General features: G+C 38.3%; 1 protein-coding gene across 2 annotated transcripts in view; it reads right to left on the bottom strand.

Annotated features, from left to right (window-relative positions):
- Positions 1-25,920, bottom strand: part of GNAQ (G protein subunit alpha q) — a 319,183-nt gene that overhangs the window by 183,487 nt on the left and 109,776 nt on the right. For both annotated transcript variants that reach the window (XM_055272199.2, XM_063636973.1), the window contains exon 2: positions 23,650-23,834. In XM_055272199.2, coding sequence (XP_055128174.1) covers positions 23,650-23,834 — 185 coding nt within the window. The remainder of the gene's footprint in view (positions 1-23,649; positions 23,835-25,920) is intronic.

Below are 25,920 nucleotides of genomic sequence, written 5' to 3'. Positions count from 1 at the left end.
GTACCCCAGCTAGCAGGTTAGCAATTCAAGAGCAACCTATCTGTTAGTTATAGATGTACTGCTTAGCACAATGCATGGCATATGGGTGCTCCTTAAATATCTGGATTTAATGGATGATGAATGAATGAATAAATGAATGGATGGATGGATGGACAGATGGAAGAACAAGTGAAAAGAGTAGAGAATACAATTTATAGCAGGAAAAAGTGAGTTTTTTCAAACAAATGGGAAACAAAATAAAAATTGATCCTTGATTCTAGAACTCAGAAATAAACTGCTATTAAGAGTTTATTATATCCATCTAGTATTTTTTACAACATATACATTTTTAGGTTGTTTCTTTCTTGCATATATTGTCATTAAAACAGGATTACATTATACCTGATAGTTTGCAACTTGCTTTATAAAAGACATATCATGCATTACTTTCTAGATTAGGACATACAGTTCTAACTTCATTGTTTATTTCAGCTGAAAAGAATTCCAAAGAGTAGCTGTACTACAATTTACTTTCTTATTGATAGATATTTGGCTTGTTTCCAAATTTTCACTATTATAAACAATGTTGTACCAAATCTCACTCACCCGTTTTTTTGTTTTGTTTTGTTTTGTTTTGAGACAAGGTCTTGTTCTGTCGCCCAGGCTGGAGTGTTGTAGTGCAATCTGGGCTCACTGCAGCCTCCACCTCCCAGATTCAAGCTATTCTCCTGCCTCAGCCACCCAAGTAGCTAGGATTACAGGCATGAACCACCACACCCGGCCAATTTTTTTATTTTTAGTAGAGATGGGGTTTCACCATCTTGGCAAGGTTGGTCTCAAACTCCTGGCCACAAGCAATCCACCTGCCTCAGCCTCCCAAAGTGCTGGGACTACAGGCATGAGCTACTATGCCCGGTCTCATTCACTAATGTGTGCATGTGTGTGTTTGTGTGTGTGTCTGTGTGTGTACTCTGCTTTTTACCAGGCACTGTTCTAGGGATATAAGAGTGAGTGGATACTATCCCACACTTAATGAGAGAGACAGGCATTATTCAAAGAATCACATTAACAAAAATATAATCAAAAAATGGACTACATGACTAGGAAAAAAAGGAATATAATCATATGAAAGCATCTCATAAAATAATCTGGAAGAATGAAGAGGTGGGTGGCACGTGCAAAGGCAGTGCAGGAGGAAAGACAGCAGAGGTCAGAGGCAAAATACCATCTGGCTGGACCTCAGAGAACCTGGGCAGAGAATGGCGTCTCTGCACTTTTATGAGTGTTTCAATCACATATTTAACAAACATGTATTAAGCACATATCAAATGCACGGAACTGTGCTAGGTGCTGCTGATTCAGCAAGAACAAAGACATGATCCCTGCTGCCTCAAAGCTTGCATTCTAGCACAGCAAATTCTGCAGGGTGGAATTGCTACCTGAAAGACAATATACCCTTTAAATTTTGTTACCTGCTGCCAACCTGTCCACTCTGGGATGTACCCAGCCCTTCCAGAGTCCACCTGTTCATCAAGTTAACAGAGTACTCAAAGCTATTTCTTGACTCAATCAGGTCTCCTTGGCCCGACACAGTTATTTACTAAGTCAATCAGTAATCCTGGGGTCTTTGAGATATCTAAGACTGCTGAGCTGTTCTCATACTTGTGGTATATGTCTCATACCTGTGGTATATGTCTAAGTTTCAATAAGTAGGAAATTTAGAATGTGGAAGCCAGAGGTATTCCACATTCTAACAGAACCACATGTACAAATAACACAGTCAAAAAAGATCCTTCTGGCTCTCCATCAGGAGACACTAAGATATTTTATTGCAATAGAAGCTTATTGCTAAAATGAGATTTAGAGCTCATCTGGAGATTTTAATTATTCATGTATACATGTTCTCCATTATCATGGAAAACTGTGGGATAACTATACGGAATCTCACTAGCCAGTAGGGCAGGCTGATAATATCTACCTGTGGTTAGATACTGGGTGCAGAGCCAACTCTTTTATTCATCTCAGGTTCACTCCCTTTCACTAATTCCCAATTATCTACACTCCGTGCAGTGGAGATGGGGCCTTGCTATGTTGCCCAGGCTGGACTCCAATTTCTAGGATCAAACTATGCTCCTGCCTCAGCTTCTCAAAGTATTGGGATTACAGGTGTGTGCTACCACACCTGGCTTCTCCATGCAGTTTTTTCCTTCATGTTTTCCCACAATCCTTACTCCCATTCTCCACTTACCCCTCTTTCTTGGCAGAAGACCGTACCAGTTCAGACAAAATTGACTAGCGCTGTCTGTTAAAAGCTGCCTTCTTCTCAAAACTTTAAACTTCACCAATTCTCTGCTTGCTCCCAACAGTTTCAAAGCAATGAGTGTCCTGCTTCTCCAGATCTTTGTATTTTATATTGTTTGTATACTGTCAGACAGTTTCCCTCTTTACCAGCAAATTTCCACTGACCAACAAACACACTCGGTTCTCTCCTGAAGTTAAAGAACCAAACAAGCAAATCAAAATAAAAGCACTTGTTTGAATCCTCAAGCTGCCATTTCTCTTCCATTTCCATCCTTTCACTCCGGCTCCTCAGTCCTGGTCAGCATCTTGCTTCCAGACAGTACCACACTCTCATACCACCTGTGTAGTACCAGATAGTAGTACCACACTGTCACACTCTCATGCCATCTGTATTCCAAAAACACAAACTCTTATCACCTCCTTTTCCTGCCCAATGGCTCTTGGGCAGCCTCCACAGTGGTTACAATCAATCTCCACGATGTGGAATTGGAGGCTCTTTACAAGACAATTCCCCTATACCTTTACAGCCTTATCTCTCACCACAAACCTGGCCCATCTGGTGTATTTAGTCCCCAAATTACTAAACTTTCCTGGGACTGTTCCTGTACTTTCTTACTCTCTGACTTCACTCTGCTCCCACTCCCATTCATCTGTCCAAACCCTCCCATCTTCAAGAGCAGTACAGATATCATCACGTGGCAGAGCCGACCTGCCTCTTCCTCCTTAGGCCGAGCTGGAGCTACTCTTCCTCTTAGGCTCCCTCAATGTCTTCTAAGTGTCTGTGTCCCTCACAAAATGGCACATACCTTGGTTGCTATTTAAAAACTCCATAAACTGGGTGACTTACAAACAACAAACATTTATTTCTCACAGTCCTGGAGGCTGGGAAGTTCATGATCAAAGCACAGGCACACTCAGTGTCTGCTGAGAGCCAGTTTCTTAATTAATTGACGGCAGCTTCTTGCTGTATCCTCACTGAGCAGAAGGCAACAAGCTTCCTTGGGCCTATTTTATAGGAGGACTAATCGCATTCATGAGGGCTCCACCTTCACGACTGAATCACCTCTCAAAGGCCCCGCCTCCCAATACCATCACCTTAGGGGTTAGGATCTCAACATACAAATTTTGATGGGACACACATTCAGACCATAACAAGTTACCTAATTCTTCTGAATTTATATTTATCATAAATAGGGTTACTAATACCTCCACCTCTTAGCATTACATTAAAACTCACTGGCTGATGCAAAATGAAACTTTCAGAATGTTCTTACACCTTAAACAAGTTATAAATTTGTAAAAATATATTTGTAAGGAGTATTTTGCTTTTCACTTGTTATCATCACAATTAATTTCCAAATATTTCATCTGATGAAGAATATCATTTTCTCTTACTTGTGGTATATGTCTAAGTTTCAACAAGAATGCTTTTCAGTATAATTACTTTGGCAATTAGCACTAGCATCCTCCTTAATCTAAAATCCCACCTTTGTTGCTGACTTACATAACAAAAGCCTTGCTTACAAAGTTGATCGGAATGTCTTAACAGATTATGACATTACAAGATGAGATACTTGGTTTGACATGGAATATCAGCTAAAATATTTAGTTTTAAAATACTAAAAAGGAAAACAAGAATGCTAAAAATAATAAAGGAAGAAAGATCAACATGGTTTTCATAAAATCAGGATTCCACAAACTGTTATTGATAATGAGTTCTGATCTTAGTCTTCAGAACAGGGTTTACAAAACCTAACCCAAGTTAGAAAAATGAACGCCAATTTGTTTTTGGAGAAAACAGGATAAATTTGAATGGAGACTGCAAAATTTCACCCAAGTTTGACCTTAATGGACCTAGAGAGTGTGCAACTGCTTCCCAATCAGCCAGTGCAGCTTTCTTAACCATAAGCTATGGTAACTGAATTAGCCTATTTCACAGCTTTCTTTTACTTCACTTATTCCTTCAACATGCAAGTTGGAGTTTCTGCTTTAACAATTTTGCAATTTGGGCCAGGCCTTAGTATCACAGGGAACTTATAACCTTAGGAGTAAGTAAAATTTGCAGCTGTCATCAATCTCCAAGCAGGCGTCAATGGTCTGTTAGATGAAGAGGTGAGCAAAGCCTGGAAGGAGTGCCTGGTATCTCAGCTAATCAGGGCAGGGGCGGGAAGATCTCATGAGCAACACAGGTCGTTAGAAGAGGTCGGCCCAGGATGGCAGGATCAGTACTTGTGGAGGAGAAGCAGACTAGATACACAAGATTAAAGTTTGAGGAGCCCCAGGTCCCACTCCATAAGTGGACTTGGTCACAGACTCAGGCTGCAAGGGTGGACCTGAATGCCCAGCTGCCTGATGGAAGCTATTCCCTAAAGAAGGCAGCCTGGGTGTTGGATGCTACAGATGCCTCATCCTCACTCTGCAACCTGAATTGTATTTCACCTCACAAAGCCTCAGTTTCCTTACTTATGGAAGGGAGAGGATAGAAGCAGGGACTGTAAGGAGGAAAATGGAAAATGTTTAAGTGTTTAAAGGAAGATCCTAGAACATCTCAGTGGGAACAGACAGCCCAGTAAGGGTGAAGCTCTCACTAAATGATAATTCTCTTCCTTTCCCCAGGGGCTAAAGGTGACTCCTTCCAGGCAGGCTCTATCTAGTTGATAGGCAGGCAAGAGATACTCCTGTGGGAAGCTGAGAGTAAAAAGGGTGAGAAGCAAAATAATTTCTGACACTAGCATTTCTAGTCCAAACCTTTCATTAAAGCACAAGTGTGTGTATGTATGTGTGTATATATATATATATACACACACCTTATTTTTAATGGAGAGAAAAAAATGCTCAAAAGTGAACTTCCAGTTTTCTAACTGCCACTCCAGGGCTGTGTGTGACTTCTGGGAGGTCACCTAAAACCCGTGCCCCTGTTTCCTCATACCTGACAGCCAGGCTACACATACCTTCCATATTTTAGGGAAACCCTAAAACAAAACACACAAAAAAATCTTGTGAAATCACTCTCAAAACAGGCAAAATGTAAATGCCCTTACAAGGACGTGATGGGATGATGCCTTTTGGAATTTCCGTATCAACCTGGATAATTTGGCTTTCTGGCAAGCTGAATCAGACTTGCTGATCTTAGATAAAGCCCAGCCCTTTTGCCTGGTAGGCTGAACACTTGTTAGACCAAGTGTATGGAAGATTACTGATCTATCCTGCTTCTACTTGGATGATAAGCTTGCTCTCTTGTACCACATTTTGGCATACTTACACTTTTAGTTTAGCAAAAAGCTGACTGTGGAAACTGTAAATAATCAATTTCTAGAACAAAAGAGATATGGGCAGATATGAACAGAAGTTCACACCTGCTTTTTTTTTTTTTTTTTGAGACAGTCTCGCTCTGTTGCCCAGGCTGGAGTGCAGTGGTACGATCTCCGCTCACTGCAAGCTCCGCCTCCCGGGTTCATGCCATTCTCCTGCCTCAGCCTCCCGAGTAGCTGGGACTAAAGGTGCCCACCACTATGCCCGGCTAATTTTTTATATTTTTAGTAGAGACAAGGTTTCACCATGTTGGCCAGGATGGTCTCGATCTCCTGACCTCATGATCCACCCGCCTCGGCCTCCCAAAGTGCTGGGATTACAGGCGTGAGCCACTGCGCCCGGCCCTGTTTATGTTTTAAGAATAAAGTTCACAAAATAATTAGTGCTTAGGTAAAATAATTAGCAAGTCTTTTGGGTTGATCCAAATTAAGGCTGGTGTAGCCTAACATTCTTTTCAGTTTCTTTGACTCCAGAATGCTGAACCACATCAACATGTTTGAAAAGGATGCAGCTATTATTTTTTGTATAAACTGGTCAGAACAATGCTTAAAACAGCTAGATTCTATATGGGATCATTTTAAAGGAGACGCACGAAGAAAAACACACACAGAGGAAAAAAATACAAAATATAATAAATTATACAAAAGTGACAAATGGCAATAAGAAAATTTCTGGTTTGTCTGTAATAGTCTATTGTTCAACTAAAGAAAACTAATTTCTCCCTCCCAAAATGACTTTTTGTGATAAGAAAGTTTTCTCTGTGTTCAAAAGTTAAGAATGGCCCTAATTTCAAGTACTCATCCTCTATTACCAAGAAATAAAATTAAGTTAGATGTTAAGAAAGGTGAATCCAAAAGTTGCTCATTCATTGAATGTGGAACTTTGAACATCTCTGAGTTATCAGATATACTTAAAAGATTCATAATATTACCATTAATAGAAATTTTTACAATTATTAGTACTGCTATTATAGTAACAATTCCTGTTTTTACAACTATAAAACCACTCCTATGAGTATTACTATTGTTCTAATAATCTGATTAAAATCAGAGCTGGGCTACCTTTCGCAAAAGACAGTCTAAGGCTTACTGGATTAGTGTCTCTGGTGGCTGGACTCAGGTGTCTGCATGCTAATTAAGCCCCCCAAGTGATTCCAAAGCTTACCACTGCGTCAGGCTTAGGGGAAATCTTTTCAGACTCTACAAAATGAAAGAATAAAATTTCAAAATTTCTCTTTTAAAGCATGCAGCGGGGCTGTAATATTTTACACTGTCAGAAAACTGCATGAGGTAACTGCACAGAAACATGGGGCATAAACTTGCTTATTCTCACTTAAAAGTTGATCATACACTTGGAGATAATTCAACCTGAAGCCTTTAGCTGTCAATGCCATTAAATACTGCTTTCATATTCCGAAAAATTCTGTCCAAATGACTCTTGAAAGAGTCCTTCAGGATTGCCAGCACTTACGGAAACATTTGCTCTTCATCAAAACTTAACTTTCTGGCCGGGCGCGGTGGCTCAAGCCTGTAATCCCAGCACTTTGGGAGGCCGAGGCGGGCGGATCACGAGGTCAGGAGATCGAGACCATCCTGGCTAACACAGTGAAACCCCATCTCTACTAAAAATACAAAAAATTAGCCGGACGTGTTGGCAGGCGCCTGTAGTCCCAGCTACTCGGGAGGCTGAGGCAGGAGAATGGCATGAACCCGGGAGGCGGAGCTTGCAGTGAGCCGAGATCGCGCCATTGCACTCCCGCCTGGGAGACAGAGCAAGACTCCGTCTCAAAAAAAAAAACAAAAAAAAAAAAACTTAACTTTCTAAGCTGGAAGCCATCATCCTCAGCAAAAACACAGGAACAGAAAACCAAACACCGCATGTTCTCACTCATAAGTAGGAGTTGAACATGAGAACACATGGACACAGGAAGGGGAACATCACATACCGGGAGCTGTCAGGGGGTGGGAGACAAGGGGAAGAAGAGCATTAGGACAAATACCTAATGCATGCGGGGCTTAAAACCTAGATGACAGGTTGATTGGTGCAGCAAACCATCATGGCACACGTATACCTATGTAACAAACCTGCACATTCTGCACATGTATCCCGGAACTTAAAGTTAAAAAAATAGTAATTTCTAAATAAAATAACCAATGCAATTGATATTACATGACATGTAATTAGTATCTCCAGAACAACCTAAGATAACAGCCCCAGTTTAATGATTTGAAAATATCTTAATCTCTGGAATGAATCTAGAGGAAATTTTACAGCCAAACGTTTATGAAATGAAGTACATCATCAGTATTCAAAAATGTAGATTAAAGTATCACTTTCACCAATTATATTGGAAAGACCTAAAACACTAATAAAACTGAGTTGGTAAAGATGAGGGTAAAAACAGGCAAGTTCAGATGCCACACATAATTTGGTACGATCTTTCTGGATGGCAATTTAATAATCTTTATCAAAAGCCTCAAAAATGTGTGTATGTTCTGACCCAGCAATTCCATTGCTAGCAGTTTATCCTGCAAGGATGTTCATTATGGCACAAGTGAGAAAACAAGTCAGAAAAAAGTACTTGTGATATATACTTGATAAAAAAGAATCACTATTTTGTATGTAAGTCCATACTCCCTTATTAACTGAAATCTCCAAATTTCCAAGAACTAAAAAGACTTTTTTTGTAATTAATTTATGGGAAATGTAACCTGCTGCAAAGCTATTTACAATCTTCATTTGTTCCACTAATTGCAAATATTAACATACTTTGCTGCTGAAATGTTAATTGTATTTGATTACACGGTACAACTCCAAACCTCAATGGGGGTTTTCTCACATTATCTTTCTACAATCTAAGAAAACTGTCCCAAGAACTTTTAGATGAGGGACAGTGAACCTACATTTGTAAGTGTAAAGTTAAATCTCAGTATGTGAATATACCATAAAATCCAGTGGCTTTCTCACACAGTGAGATTACAAGTGATTTTTACCTTCTTCTTTTGCTTTTCTACGTTATCTGAATTTTTACAATGAACATATTTATCTTTATATTTATAAAAATGTTCTTCTATTTGAGAAAAAGAAAAAAAGGATCTAGTATTTATGGAAACAAGCTTCTTTATTTCAAGTATTACAGCTATGTTCACATACCAGAGGTGTTTCATAATTCATGGGAAAGTTATTTTTCTGCTGCATAAGCTTTCCAATCACTTTCTTGATTTGTGACCAAGTTTTTCACAGAGTTGTGCATTTCATCATCCCAAGACTGCAGCAGTTAATTAAGATGCCTTCCCTGGCTCCTAACAAAGATATCGCCATGGGAAATGGTCAGAAAATGGACAAACACCCAGCACTGCCAGATGCATCACTACATGTACCAACCCAGAATAGCAGGAAGGGAGGCAAAGAAAGGGAAATAAGGAAAGAAAGAATATATGAGCTTTCCTATAGAAACTCTGCCTTGACTGCACATTAAAGAACTAAATAATTTTAAGTATCGCGCCTCTCCAATGAGACTGCAAGTCCCCATATGCAAAGTACATGTTTTACACTTCCTCTGGCTCGAAGAGAAATGAAAAAATACTTGATGGGATTTTAAAAATTATTTAAGTAGATGTGAAGTGTGTGGATTAACAAAAAACATAAAGAACAAGTAAAAAGAGTGTATAGTCAAGAAGCAGAAATCAAATAGGTGGTTATCAGAGTTAAAAGTTTAAAAGATCCATAATAATAGTGGTATCATGTAATCAGCTCTCTAAATACTGACTCATTCATTCCATAGTATTTACTGAGCCTAACTGTGGGTCAGGCCCTTTGCTAGATCCTGGGGACACAGCAGTAACTTTAGCTGGCTGAAGTGGTGGAAAGACAGCTGGACCGGCCACAGGTAACTGCATTTACTCTTTTGCACAAGAAAATTAAATACATGTGTCCTAGGTGCCAAAGGTGTTTATGGAGTCAAGTATACAAGCTGCCTTTAGGGAATTAAGCCTAATTCTGGGTTGGGCTTAATCCAGCCCCATAAACTTAAAAATTGAGTTACTTGGGGCATGTATTTTAAATATTTTTCATCTGTAGAATTAGAACACTACTACCTACCTCACATTTTGGAGCATATTAAATGAAAAAGGCCCAGAAGTGGTTGGCTAAAGTTATTTCTCTCCCTTTTTCTTCTGTCCCTTTGCCTCTTTCGTTACTCGACTATCTGCCTCCTTCCTTACCTTACAAACACCCTGAAGCCAAGGGAACAAGATACTTTGACTGTTAGAGAAAAGTGAAGACTCCTTTATCTCAGCAGTGACAGAAATCCATGAACCCCTTCAGAAGGGCCCCCACTTTCATCAACATTCTGATGCCTTAAATCCTACCAGAGGCCAGCCACTGCTCCCAAGAAACCACTGCTGCACCCGATCATGGGAATCCAAGTCTCATTCTTGAATCATAGCCTTTTGTATGTCTTTAAATAATAAGCAATTTCTTCTCAAATATTGTGCACTTTCCCCAAACAGATATACATTTCTCCCGACCTAGCACTTTCTGGGAAGAATTCAACAACCATTTAGTAGACACTATGTTGATGTTACTGTCCCAAAAGTTTTGCATCTATATATTGTCATTAATGCTCACACTAACCATACAAAATGAATACTATTATCTCCTCACATTTCCAACAAGGCATAGCATAGAGAGTTTAAATAATTTGCTGAATGTCTCATGGCCAAAATCCTATTGAAGTATAATTTCTGGGATCTTCTCTCCAAAAGGTAGCCTACTGGTGATATCACACTTCCTCTGGTGGCAGAGAGTCAGTTATTTCCAAGAGGCCTCTACTTTGGGCCGCTTCAGCATCAGCTTGTGAGGAAAGCAGAATCTCAGGCCCACCCTGGATCCACTGAAATACAAGTACGCATTTTAATGAAAGCCTCACATGATTTGTACACATATTCAAGTTCAAGAAGCACTACTCTAGAACACAAAATCAATGTTCTCAACCTCACATTCAGTTAGGAAGACCCAAAGTTGTCATCACTGGAATATATGGCACTTCTGTGCATACGAGAATAATGTACCCAACTCTCTACTTTCTGTGTATAGAGTCTGACAAAAAGAGAGTGCTGAAGAGAGAAAAAGGCACCCCTTCCTCTGGGTCACCATTCTCCTCCATGGCTGGCAAAAACTGCACAACACTGATACACGCCACCCACAAAGCATATGGTATTGATTATTTTATGCCAAGGATCAAGGTCAACTGAAAGGTGAATCTAAAAGTATTTTAATCCCCAACTTTAGTGAGGTACTTTGACTGCAGTGTTCCATTAATACAATCAAACAGCTACACAATCTCATCCTGTTGCCATCCACCAGCTGCCTGGTAGATAGTAAAATGGCTAGAAGACGGTCAAGAGACGAAAGACTAGGCTAGTGCCTTAGAGAACGCATACACAATCACCTAATTAGCTGAACTCTTACCACAGAAGCACTGTCTTTAAGGACTTTTCACCACCTCACAGGGAGGCCAATGTTGACAACACTCAGTACAGTCTTCTTTTTAGTTCAAAACCGTTATACTTTTTACCACAAAGGAAGTGTGCACATTGACAGAAGCAGATAACCTACCAGCCAATCTAATACTACTGCTCATCTCAGCGGGGATATCACATTTCTTGATATATGCCAGTCCTTTCAGTTACATTTCAGTTTTAACAAACACAAGATAGTAAAAAAAAAAAAAAAAAAAAAACTGCATATGCATCTTACAAAGTGGTAGCAACAACTTAAATGTATCTTCTTAACAAATTCACTTTAAGAAACATAAAATCAGGAAAATAAAGGTGGTAAAAGTATACATTTATACGGGAATAGCCAAAATGAGTAACTGCAGCTATTAATGAGGAGCTTATTTTTTCTCTCCTGAAAGGAAAAGCATCATAATACAACACGAAATGACACAAAAAGTCATTTGTTAAAGTACATTTCTTGCTGATATTCATGTTTGGATATACACGCTTGTACTAATGAAAATCATGAGTAGGTTAACAACATACTATTTAAAAACATAACTGCATAGCAGGTGTAAGTAATTTAGGGTAAAACAATATAATAAAGAATAAGACTACAATTTCTGAGAAGCAACAAGATTTTTAGGTTTTGATACATGTTATTAAAATGAAGGAAACTATTGCTTTGCTAAATATTAAGTAAGCACTACCCTAATTTTCTACAATAGCAAAAACTAAGTGCATCACTGAGATGACTTCTCTAGTGGCGTAAAAATGAGAAGGAAATGCCCCAGCATTTCTCATATCCTCCCTCGACCTCCATTCAGGCATTCACTTTCCTTGGCTCCAACAAATATATTCTGCCTAACTGAAAATAGATGCATTGTTTTAAAATTAAGAAGGGAAAACAATACATTACTTGGTTTAAAAGAACAAGGGAAGTATTCATCTGATGTTTTGCCAGGAGTTAACCAAGAACAGCCAAATGACCAGCTTCACAACTTCCTACTAAAATGCGTTAAACTATGCCACATGTGTTTCATATGGTGGCTGTCAATTCCTGGTCATTCTGAGCAGGTTTGTCTAAGCAGCTGAAAGCAGTTTAGAGACAGGCTGCTAAAGCAGAGTTCGCTCATGTGTTTGGACCAATCAGTAATGTTCCTTAGAGTGCTTTTTTTTTTTTAATCAGCCATATCAGTTTCTGTTGACTACAACATAGGAGGTACTTAGCAAACATTTGTTGAATGACTAAAGAACATCATCTCCATTTAACAATGGACAACACTTTCAACTTTTCCAGACTATGTAATTCTCAAAACACATTGTGAACTAGGCATTAGAATCACCACTATTTTACAAATAAGAAAACTGGAATTCAGAGACATTAATTTGCTTAATACCGCACAACAGTTTTGTTGTAGAGTATGTTTCAAACCAAGTTGTGTATGACTCCAGTAGTTCTGTTCTTGTGTGTATACCACACAGTACACAAAACCCATCACAGTCAACAAATGTTCACTCGTTAATTCATTCAACAGAGTAGAACCATATGTCAAATACAGAACTAGGTTTAAGTAATTAAGGCCCAATCTCTGCCCTCAAGTGTTAATTTTCTTCCTTTCATCCACTTTTAAACATGTGGATTAGCTAAAGATGAACTGAGCTGTGGAAGTGGAAGCTGTGCATGAGCTGAACACAAGCTGAGCTAGGTTACTCTGAGATGAGATGAAAAATAATGCAGATAGGCCACCAAGCATAAGCTGGGAGAACATTATGCAAAGACAGTCACTGCATGTGTACAATTTAGAGATAATGCTGGACTTCCATCAGTTTTATTCCCACATACATATACAATGTAGTGTCCAAAGGTCATTGCTGGCATACATGAGTGTGTGTATACATGTGTGTATGTGGATACATATGTTTACAGTTGCACCTGTGCTTAATGCCCCTACTTTACCACAGTGAGCTGCTTCCCATTATCTGCATTAGGCACAAATGAATAACAATTTTACATACCAGGATTAAAATACTATAGTTAATAAAAGGGCAAAATCAGCTTTCATTACCTTCTGATGTAACTTTAGCTCTCATATTGAGCCACATGAATTGGTCTACTTCCAATAGCTTGAGATCACAAAACACAAAAAAAGAAAACCCAGGTAAGCCTTTTCCATCTAAATGCTACAGATGGTGAAGATAGGAAACTCAAAGGGATTCTCATGCAAAATCTGGTGCTGTAGAGCCATGTTGGCCCAAAAAGTGATTCGTGGAAGGGGAATTTGGTAGAACTCCATTGCATTCAGTGTCCAGCTCCAATTCTTGTTAGAGGAAATGCTTAAAGTGAGAAAGAACATCACTGAATAATAATGAAGCCACCATCACCCTTCATAAATAAGGACATTGATATAAAAAAGAAAACCATATTATCAAACTAGGAAAAATAAAAGTCCTTTTACTAAGCTATGCAGCTAACACAGTCTGGATAAGGAAATAAACTGAGGCCTCAAGAAAAAGGAAGATGTCTGCATTAGAGAGAACAATTAACACATTTGGATTAACCCTAGGAAATCTACCTGCCAGTTAAAAAAATGCTCTTCCTTAAAAGTACACAGGAATAAATTCAGCTCTTGTGCAATCCCAAAGAAGAAAAACAACACTGAGTGACTTCTACTGCTGCCCAATATGAAAACATTGCAAAGCTCAGTCATTAATAGAGCACAGTAGTGGCACAAAGATATACAAAACAGATCAGTGGAACAGAATGGAGAGTCCCAAAACAAACACATATACATTCACTTGATTTGTGACAAAGGTGACACTGTATTGCTCTGGGTAAAGGATGGTCATTTCAGTAAATGAATTGGGTTAATTAGATATCCAGATAAAAAACATAAAAACTTGACCTTTACCTCATACCATACTCTATAATCCTTACCTGAAATGGATTTTAGATCTGAATGTAAAATGTAAAACAATAAAGAACTTCGAAGAAAATCCAGCAAATTATCTACACGACCTTAAGCAGGCAAAGATTACTTTAAAAGGACACAAAAAAAGCAATTATTAGAAGTGGAAAAAATCATAAACTGGGCTATCTTACCATTGAAAACTTTCACTGAAAGAACCATTAAGAAAACAAAAAGCCACAAAATAGACATTTGTAATCCATTTACTCAACAAAGATTATGTCCTTAATATAAAGGGAACGCCTACAAAACAATGAGAAATCAGACAAGCCAATGGAAAAAGGGTAAAAAATTAATGTATTTTATAAGAGACAACCAAATAGCCAGTAAACATATGAAAAAGTGCTCAGGATGCTTAGTTATCAAAGAAATGCAAATTCAAACAACAATGTGATACCACTATCCAGCCATCAGAATAGCTAAATTAAAAAGACTACTGGGTGAGGTAGTACACCTCTGTAATCCCAGCCGTGGTGAGAGGACTGCTTGAGCCCAGGAGTTCTCGACCAGCCTGGGCAACATAGCTGAGACCCAGTCTCAAAAACAAACCAACACTAGTAATACCAGCCACGAGAATAACTAAAACAAAAAGAATAATACCAAATGCTGTTGTCAAGGATGTGGAGCAACTAGAACTCTTACAGCTTGTGGGAATGTAAACTGGTACGATCACTCTGGAAAACTCTTTGGCAGTATCTACATACTAAAACTGATTATATGCATACTTTCTGACTCAGGAATTCCAAATGCTAGATACATACTCCAAAGAAATGCATACTTATGTTCACTAAAGACAGGTACAGGAATGTTTATATTTGCAGTATTTTTATCAGCCAGAAATGCCCAAATTTATAATAGGATATAATTATATATATATAACAAATTACAGCATATTTATAAAACGACATGTCATACAACTGTACTGTCCAGTACAGTAGCTGCTGGTCACATGTAAATTTAAATGTAAATTAATAAAATTAAAGGAAAGTAAAAATTCAGTTCCTTAGTTACACTGGGCACATTTCACAACTCAATAGTCACATGTAGCTAGTGGCTACTGTATTGGACAGAAGAGATACAAAGCATTTTAATCACCACAGAAAGTTCTGTGAGGCATTGCTATTACATAGCAATGAGAATAAAGGAATTACAAGTTAACAACGTGGGTGAATTCCACAAACACAATGTTCAGTAAAATAAACCAGAGACAAAGGAATATATATTTTGTATGCCTCCATTCATACCAAGTTCAAACACTAACAAAACTAATCTATGTTACTAGAAGTCAGGATAGTGGTCTTCCTTCGGAACTTGGGAGTATTGACTGGAAGGGAGCATGAAGAATCTTCTGAGATTATGGTTATATTGATCCAGATCAAAAAATCTAGATATACACGTATTGACAACGGAAAAACACACAAGACTCAATACTGATGATGTGTGCACTCTTCTGTATTTTTTTGAAATTTTTATTATCAAAAAAGAAAAAAAAATCAGTCTCAGTCCACTGCTGAAGTCTTCCTTTGTTTCAGAATCCTCCTCTGATGAAAATGAACTTAGATGTACGTCCTAGATAGGCAATATGGCATGCCTTGGGATTACGAATTAACTTTAGCCAAGAAAACAAAGAATTTTAAAAATCTCATATTCATCTGCTGTTTTTGCATGGCCGTCATGGGTATAAAATGAATAAAGAACTGCAAAGAGAAAGGGAGGAGAAGAAAATGTGGCTAGGAAGTATCTGCAAGATATTAAAAGAGAAAAGAAATTATAGAAAGGGATTTTGAAAGTTGATATAGTTACCAGAGACTCCATGGTGATTCAACTCCTAAGAGTCCTGGAGAGAAGGGAGAAAGCAGTAAACCAATCTTAGAAAAAGAGGTGGCTGACTCATCAAATTGGCCATGAAAAGTCCATAGATTCCTTTAGACTATTAAAAAGCCAAGAGGCACAGTGGCTCATGCCTGTAATCCCAGCACTTTGGGAGGCCGAGGCAGGCGGACCACCTGAGGTTAGGAGTTTGAGATTTAGCCTGACCAACATGGAGAAACCCCGTCCCTACTAAATATACAAAAAATGAGACAGGTATGGTGGCACATGCCTGTAATCCCAGCTACTTGAGAGGCTGAGGCAGGAGAACCGCTTGACCCCAGGAGGCGGAGGTTGTGGTGAGCCGAGATTGCACCATTGCACTCCAGCCTGGGCAACAAGAGCAAAACTCTGTCTCAAAAAAAAAAGATGAGAACACTCTCAAAGATTCATACAAGCAGGAGTAGAAAGTTTCCCTATGAAAAAGCATAGGCTGTTTTGGTACCGTGGCCAAGAATCCAATTAAAATCACTGTCACCCACAAAAACCTTCATCTGATATTTTACTTTTGAACACTAAAAAAAAAAAAAAAAAAAATCAACATAGATGTAATCATTACAATCACGTATGGGATTTAGATACAAAGAAAAAATCTCTATTGGGCTGGAGACCATTGTCAAAGCAAATCTGTTGTTGATTGTCTTTTTAAAAATATTTCATAGGTGCTGTAGAATGGACAAAGTTCAAGAAAGGCAAAAGCTTCAAAATATAAGAAAATAATTTTAATAACAGCTTCATCTCTTTTTTAGAGTTTTAGAATTAGAAAATCAACATGAAGAAAAACAATGTTGAGAAGAATTTTAGAGGTTGTCTAGTACATTCCTAGCTTTATTTTAACAAAAGTGCTTTAAAGAAATTCACATGCTAAAAATACATTCTATTTTGAACACAGCCAGATAAGGAAATTTCTGTACCTCTTTCAGTGTCCCATTTTAATGACTGTCACTCTGAAGTGACTCTGAGGTTTTCCTTAAATACCTCCTAAATCTGGTCACATTGTTTTTTTGTTTTATTCTTTAAAAAGATGGAAAGTTAGTAGTATTCATTCTCTACATAATGACAATTCCTCTTATAACTTCAAAACTTTCAAAAACCATTTATGAGACATTTTCACATTCATTATCTATTTAACCCTTGAAATAATCTTATTACTATTTGTCACAGATGGAGAAATTCAACGCTTAGAGAGTTAAAATAATTGAAGCTGGGGTGGGGTGGGGAATGGGATAATCCCAAGCTTATTATATTCAATCCTTAGGGTCAAATTCAGCTAGCTACTTCATATATAACTAAGTCACTAACCCCTTTACTTCTTTCCACTCCAGAGTAAGAAATTTTATTTTAGCAAAGACTTAGCAAACGCTAAGTAAAATCAGAGGGCTTGCTTCTACGGAGAATCCATGTGTCATTTTATTTTTCACGCTGTGTATTTTTGCAGTAAAGATTTGTAATTTGTAACACCATCATTCCCCTTCTTCCACCAACTGTACTCAGATTTCCCTCAGGGGCTGTCAATCATATTGTTGAGCCTTCCCCTGTCTAAAGACTCAGCACAGAATCCAGGCTGCTCCAAATCGGCACTTTTTCCCAGAAATCTGAATCTTGGGTGGGTGACAGAAGATTGGAAATGGTCAGAGTTCATCCATTTCACAGATGAGTTCCCTGAGCCTGCCCTAGTTTCTAAGAGCCCATCCTTCAGCTTCTACTCCCTTCTCCCAGTGAGTCCATTTTCAGATAAATTCATTTTCTGCTTAAGTTAGCCAGTGTTGGTTTCTGTTGCTTGCAAGCAGAGAACCTTGACTGATACAGCTCTTCCGAGGGGTAGATAAGAATATGTATTTATTAATTCTGCCTCTATTATGTATTTATTATATAGGTGGGAAATATTAAAATGAAATCAGCCTTTTGGCATTCTGTAAACTAAGAAAATTCACTCATGTTGAACAAAGTAGTAATGTTTTATTCCTTGATCAAGGGCAACAATAAGTTGGCAAGTTTTCCAGAATCCTGGCTACATTTTTCTTCAGGAAAATGAAAAATGGCTTCTGGGACCTTGGACTATTCAGGAAGTACAGAAAACTCAGAAAGTGTCAAATGTGTTGAACGAGGTACTTTCCTGTGACAAGTTCTTTCTCAGAATTGCTCAGAGAGGACAAAAGGCACTGTAGCAATACATCCTGTCATATCCCCTCCACGCTAGGCGAAAGGGAAACACAGGTGTCAGGCTTCAAAACGCCTGGCTAGTTAGTCAGAGAGAGCTGCAGCCAAGGTGCTAAATAAGCCCTGGTTATCAGGACTTTCAAGTCTAAAAGGAAAAACTGCTTTACAAAAAAAAAAAAAAAGGTGCAACTGTCCACTCAACATTCGCCCAAGGTGAGGCTGAGTTCTCTTAGACAACTGTCTTAAAATTCACTACATGAAGAAGCACTGTATCAGATTATTTTCTCTTCCCAGGACTGGCAAAGGGAGCAATGGCCTATCAGTACTCTGAAATTGCCACAATACCACCCTTATTTCACAGTTCATAGAGATTATAAGCCAACTATCAAAGGATACTATGATCCGCTATCTGGAGTAACTCACTCAATAAACAAAAGCTTCTACAACATGTCTGGCATGTTACGGAGGAGATAAAGAATTATAAGGAAGAAGCTTGCTTACTGTAAGATAATTTTCAATCTGATTGAGAAAATATGGTAAACAAATATGAAATAACTAATAACAGGCAACGCAGGAAGAACCCCAACTGCCAGGTTCAGACAGTAAAAAATCAGGGATTCCAAACCCTGAGATCCACTCCCTCAGCTGTAACTCAAGACAGTTCCTTAGCCACATAAACACAGGCACTTTATATCCTTTCCTTTTAAATTAAGAGCTGATTTCAAAACCAAAGCAAAGATTCATCAGAAAAGCACATCGGTATAAAGAAGGTGGAAGGCGGGTGGGAGTGAAGAAGGTAAGAAAAAATAACTACTGGGTACTGGACTTAGTACCTGAGTGACAAAATAATCTGTACACCAAACCCCCGTGACACAAGTTTACCTATAAACAAACCTGCACATGTGCCCCTGAACCTAAAGTAAAAGTTTTAAAGTAATAAACTTAAAAAAAAAAGCCATAAAATAACGGATAAAAATTCTTTCTTTTGGAAACTAAGAAATGACAGTTATCTCACAGTCAAATGCCTTGCACCTAGTGGAGCCTTAAATACGGCTTTTGATTTGACCAAGTGACAAATACTTAATCCCTTTTTATCACTAGTTATCAATATTTGTGTTCAGGGAAAATGCAAAATAATATTTAGGAATAAACAAACCCTAGTTCACAGACTATTCAGAAGTCCTAAGACGTATGTCTTCTCTCACCTGGGCTGAGTCCAAGCAGCTCACCTATAAACACTGCTTGTTTGGCAAAAAGTACAAGAACAGGACAACAGATACACACTCGGGGAAGAATTCATCTTTCTTTTGGTAAAATGTGCAATTACAAGCTCCTTACTAATTCTGCAATCTGTTGACAAAGGGCATGCAATGCCACACCATTTGGTCTAGAGACTGTGGACTGGACTCCCCCTGACCACAGCACCCTCCAGCCAGCTAACCAGGCAGGACTCAGTTCAAGCAATAACAAGTAAGCAGGAGCAATAGAAACCTCAGTTACCCCGGGGTGGCATTCCAAAAGCCAGAACCAATTTCACAGCAAACAAAACTGAACACTTTCCCAGTTCAGAAGAGATCATATAATGTACAGGCCATGTTTTGCTTTATAAAATACAGGAGCTCAAAGGCAAGTACAAAGTTATGCTGGACAATATTGGAAAGTATCTTTATTTATGCTACTATAGATTATGGCCAGTGTGATGGTGTGTGCAGTCAAGCTTTACTAAAAAACCAAATGGTTATGTTTTTAAGCCAAATTTCCAAAATAGTTATTTATTTTATATCTTTAGTGTCATAATAATATAAATCAGAATGTGATACCTCCATGTAACTCTTAAATATACACCAAATTCTTTAGACTATTTATAAATTATAAAGTATATACCTTTGTAACCAGAAATTTCTATAGAAAATTCTAACCAAAACATAAAAGATTATTATTAAGATAATAAACATAAGAAAATAAAATCCTAATTTAGCCTGGATGCGAAATCTTTCATGAGACATTCTAAACCATTTGCTAGTCCTCCTCTATAAGAATTCCACTCAAGCTAAATTGGGAGATTTCTACATCACATGCAAATTCCTTCTTCTGATCATTTATTATAGCCATTCCTTCTTCCCAATGTGCCCCTCCCTCAGATCTGCCCTTCTCCCTTTCTGGATTGTCAATTTCTGCCCAGCCCTGATTAAACTTTTCTGTATCCCTGACAGTATATAGCATTTATTCCCTTATACATAGAAATTTCAAGAGTTATTTGTTGATTTGAATAATCATTTCGACAAGTTTAGGGCAGACGAGGAGACTCTCAATTGTTAAGCTCACAAATAATTTTTTTTTTTTGAGATGGAGTCTTGCTCTGTTGCCCAGGCTGCAGCGTAGTGGCATGATCTCGGCTCACTGCAACCTCCACCTCCAGGGTTCAAGCGATTCTCCTGCCTCAGCCTCCCAAGTAGCTGGGATTACAGGCAGGTGCCACCACGCCTGGCTAATTTTTGTGTTTTTAGTAGAGACGGGGTTTCACCATGTTAGCCAGGCTGGTCTCAAACTCCTGACCTCAGGTGATCTACCCGTCTTAGCCTCCATAAGTGCTAGGATTACAGGCATGAGTCACCATACCTGGCCACAAATAATTTACCTATTCAAAAAGATGTATTTTTTGAGCACTTACTATGTACAAGATATAATGCCAGGGACAATGAAGAATGAATGCAAAGATGGAACTGATGAATACTGACTTTCAAGGAGCTCAGAATCTAGTGAGGAAAATAAAATCAACATCCAAGTCACCATAATCAATACAAGCTAGGCAATTACAAACACTTCGCTATGGATATGCTAAAGAAGAGTAGGATTACTTAGCACTATGAGGGGCTGGGAAGCGATCAGAGAACTCTTGGAAGAAGAGGCAGCTGAGCTGAAAAGGAAGGAGTAGACATGATGTCCTTAACAAGCACAAACAAAGGCAACAAGTGGGCAGAGTTCAGAAAGTTAATGGATGAAGCAAGGGGAGAATGATGCTTTAGAACATGTATATGACATAGAGAAAAAGAAACAAACATGAAAGTCATTTGTAATATGAATGAAAGGGGATTAAACATGGGAAACTGGGAGGTCATCACACACTAAAGTCATGATATGTAGGAGGATTTATGAGGATAATTATGGTATCTGAGGAAAACTCATATATTGTAACTTTTTATGATGTCAATTTATAACTGAATAGTATTCAACACAGTAATGTCTACTCAATTAGAATTGACATGAGGCTGGGCGAGGTGGCTCACGCCTGTAATCCCAACACTTTGAGAGGCCGAAGCAGGCGGATCATGAAGTCAAGAGATCAAGACCATCCTGGTCAACATGGTGAAACCCCGTCTCTACTAAAAATACAAAAATGAGCTGGGCATAGTGGTGCGCACCTGTAGTCCCAGCTGCTTGGGAGGCTGAAGCAGGAGAATCGCTTGAACCTGAGAGGCGCAGATTGCAGTGAGCCAAGATCACGCCACTGCACTCCAGCCTGACGACAGAGCAAGACTCCGTCTCAAAAAAAAAAAAAAAAAGAATTGACATGAAAAGTTCAAATAACTTGTTAAATATTCTTCAATGTGTTATGCGAATAAGGCATAAATTCCACCCCATCTTTAACGTCTACATGACTGTATAATAAATGAACTTCATATGAAAATCTACCAACAGGGCAAGGTCCTGAAGGATTCTTCTGGAAAGTCTAAGAAATAAGATTTTGGGGGATAAAATTCAGGGAGATTATATTTTAGTGTCTAAACTGGCAGTGTGGTGTGTATATATAAAAAACAAATAGCACACACGTGGTAAGTCAGGCAGAATTAATCAGATCATCATATTATTAACTGACTGTAAACTGGAAAACTCGCTGGTATTAAAAAAATAAACAAACAAACTCAACACAATTACAACTACAAAGAAACAAGCATGCTAATGATTTCAGAAACCACTGAGACTTCTTGGGTCAGGGAGAACCCTGATCCTCTCAAATTCAGACTACTTAGATATATCCATGCAGCTTACTCTGGCTCAATTACCATGTTCCTGGGCTCACAAACTTGCCCAGTTCTTTTTCACTCTTGAAAATAAAAGCAGGAAGAATTATTTGTGGAGGGTCTCTGTTATTTGTGGAAAGATTCCTGTTGCCACTGGAAAACCAGGTATGGAAGTATCAATTAGGTAAGAAACCAGTGTTAATTTCAAGGAACCATCTAAGAAAAACAAATGCCTGATTTTAAGATGATTTGGTATTTTATTATAGAAGCCTTTGGGTGGTAACAGAGGCAAAGGTATACAGAATTGCCTTATTTTAGCTGTGGGTTCATTTTGTGAGTTAAATCTATGAGTCCCACTGGACATCCCAACTTCTTGCTATTGCTTACTGATCTTGGAAAATGGAAATATCCTTCAGGGTAAATTTATCAAAAGTACTGAGAGAATGAAAATTTCTTATTGAAGGCTCTAAAATAATTATAGGTATAAATGCAGTGTTTTATCAACAAAAGGCAAGGCTTACTTATAGGATCAGCATATCTAAAATCCCTGAGGAGCAAAGACTGCATCCATGGGGGATGTATTGATTAATGGGAAGGCAGCAAAGCCTTTTGAAGACAACAAAGACATTTCTAACAAATTCCAAATAGATATCCCTTCCCTCAGGCTGGTAACCTCAGCACAGACAGTCACACTCTGGGTGCAGGTCCAGTTCCTGCCTACAAGCTTTATGTAGGACAACTGCAGCATAAATTCAAACATGGGACAACGCTCAGGTATAGCAATCTTGTTTGGTATTACATCTCTTTAATATTTAGAGGATGAGCAATTATAGCATTTATTTTCATGCGGGGGAAAAGGGGGATGGTATTCTACTTCAACCAAGAAATAATGTTAGAGGATATTGGAAGTGTGCTTATTTTGTAAAAGGCTAAAATTTTAGGGGTTTTTCCCCTAATCCTTTTTCAAGTGGTTTTAGAAGTTTCTGTTACTTTAACACAGTTGCAGGGAAATGTGTTGGAAAGGTTATTGGAAGTGACAGATGGACCTATTTTGAAATCAAATGAAGCCTGTGGTGCTACTGAAAGAAAATCACAAAATTCAAAATTAAACCAGACAGAATAGTTTTAGGTTGTTTTCATTCTTTTTTCAATGTATTAAAAAGCAAGGCCACCACCTCTTTGAAATCCCCTACTTTGGCCAATTTATGATACTTACAAACTGTCTCCTTAACATAATGTGCTTCTCCAAGTTTTAAACCTGAAAATATTTACTGCTGAACATCCAAATATGCCTTTCATTGATATCACTAAAAATACAAATCTGTTTTTTTATAGGTATAACTTTAGAGGTTTAAGAAAAAGACATTTATCAATAACTTATTATCTATTAAAAGTCTCATTTATGATGGGATAGAAAATGTATATTTCCAAACCCCCCTATGCACTCCAGGCATGTCAAGAGGCTACTCGTGTTGTCACATTATTGTGAACACCTGGAACACTCAGCCGACTGCTCCAAAGAAGAGTCGCACCTACCTTATTGTGCTCATACTTGTATGGGATCTTGAGTGTGTCCATGGCTCTGATCATGGCCTGCATGGCTGTGAAGATGTTCTGATACACCAGCTTGGTGAAGCCCCTTTTATCTTCATCAGAGTATCCTGACCCATGGATGATTCTCATCTGCTTGATAAACGTACTCTTGCCACTCTCTCCTGTCCCTGAAAGATGAATAATAGCAGCTCATCAGACCCCAGTGCCATCTCAGTCTCTCAGATAACTAAACCAAATACCATGCCTTGGATTTAACATCCCCAGATGGCCTGCTGAGAGGAGCAACTCTAGAATTGGAAACGCTACCTATGCTGAACATTTAGCAAAATTAGAGGGAGAGAGTCTATTTCAAAGGCAGATGACCTCAAACAACAACAACGAAAAACCCAAACCCGTCACCTCTTTGGAAACCACCCAGCACTGAATTTTGATAGTGATTTGTAACCATGTATCTTGCAAGAAACAATGGCAACAGCATCTTTTGAACATGATAAAACTTGATAAAGCTCTGTTCCCTGGAGAATATCTGAAACGCTTCCAGGACACTGGGTTGATTAGCCAGGATTTGGATCTGGAAATGACAGTGCACTTACACAAACGGTATTTAGACAGAGATAAGAAAAAAAGGTCTGAAAATTTCTAGACACGTTCCCTATTTTATTTTTTTTAGACACAGGGTCTTGCTCTGTAATGCAGGCTGGAACGCAGTGGTGTGATCATAGCTCACTACAGCCTTGAACTCCTGAAATAAAGAAATCCCATCTCAGTCTCTTGATCCTCCCACCTCAGCCTCCCCAGTAGCTGGAACTACAGGCATGCACTACCATGCCCAGCTGATTTTTTTTTTTTTTTTTTTTTTTTTTTTAATTTCTGTAGAGACAGGTTCTCACTAGGTTGACTGGGCTGGCTGTGAACTCCTAGCCTCAAGGGGTGCACCAGCCTTGCCTTCCACCACCCAGCCCATTTTCTCCAATTTTAAAATGTGGCATAAGAACACAGTATCCTGATAAGACAAGAAGAATCATTTTTCTAGATACCACATATCCCCTGAATTTATTTCTGGTGGGAGGTTGGTCGACTGAGTTATTCCAAGGAATCACCTAATTCAGGAAAGCAACGGTGGTTCTACTTCCCTCTCTCCATTCTTGACTAGTAACATTATATAGAAATTTATTGTGACTAGCTTTTTTTCCCTTCTATGCTATCTCCTTTTTCACATCTTCAATATTACTTTTCTGTTACCGTAAGCCTGAAGGTAATCCCTAACAGAGCTATATATGTCCCTGGGAAGAAGAAAAGACAGAAAAATGGGATCACTTCACAAAATGACAGCATATTTCTCCTACAATGAATTCAAATCTAAAAACTTCATTTTTCTAAATGTAAGTGGTTATTTTCATGTGTCCTTTCTCAGGGCCTGTTTCTCACTCCCTCTCAAATTTCCTTGAGATCTCCAAAACAATAACTGTCTTTATCTTACCCCAAAAATGTGAAGAAAATAAAAGTGCCAATTTGGATATTAAAGACGGAATAACAGAATGAAACACAGAATGTCCGTATCATCAGGGTCCTTAATGCCATTTCCTCACTACAAAGCTGAGAAAAACAAAGAAAGAAAGGGAAGGAAAGGAAGAGAGAGAGAGAAAGGAAGGAAAGAAGGAAGAGAGGGAGGGAAGGAAGGAGGGAGAAAAAAATAAAACCTAGTAATACGCCATCTGTCCTAAATTCATTTTGTTTTTCTGATGGTTGGATTTCATTACTATCTTTATAAACAATCACAAAATTTCAATTAAGTATTACAGTTTTCATAGAAGCCTCTTAAATGACTGCAGATGTCTTGGTAAATACATAGCCCTCACACAGTTACAATGAAAGGTTATTTCTAGCCGCAGAGTCCTGCAGTGGCTGATTCCTTTATAATAATTTTCCTATTACTTTTAGTAAAGTGATCTGGAACTCCTAGAAATATAAATTAACAGCTGTAATGTGAATGCTATCACCCCAATTTAACAAGATTAATCCAAAAAGTTTAAAATGAGTGTTTTATAATCCCAACCATGAATACTGGACAAAAGCATGAAGTGGCTGAAAACTACCATCTCTCTAGTAGAAATAAAGCTACAACATTTTTTCTCATTATCAACCAACGATTTATAGAAACTAGTATTTTTACTCTCCCAAGCAATTAAAAGTATATAAGACAAAAAAATCCCGATTGCTTCTTTATTATCACGATCCCAGAGCCAAAGGCTT

The sequence above is a fragment of the Symphalangus syndactylus genome, chromosome 3 (genome assembly GCF_028878055.3).
Source record: "Symphalangus syndactylus isolate Jambi chromosome 3, NHGRI_mSymSyn1-v2.1_pri, whole genome shotgun sequence".
Taxonomy (NCBI): Eukaryota; Metazoa; Chordata; class Mammalia; order Primates; family Hylobatidae; genus Symphalangus; species Symphalangus syndactylus.
The sequence above is the reverse complement of the archived record's forward strand: the minus strand, read 5'-3'. Positions and strand labels throughout refer to the sequence as shown.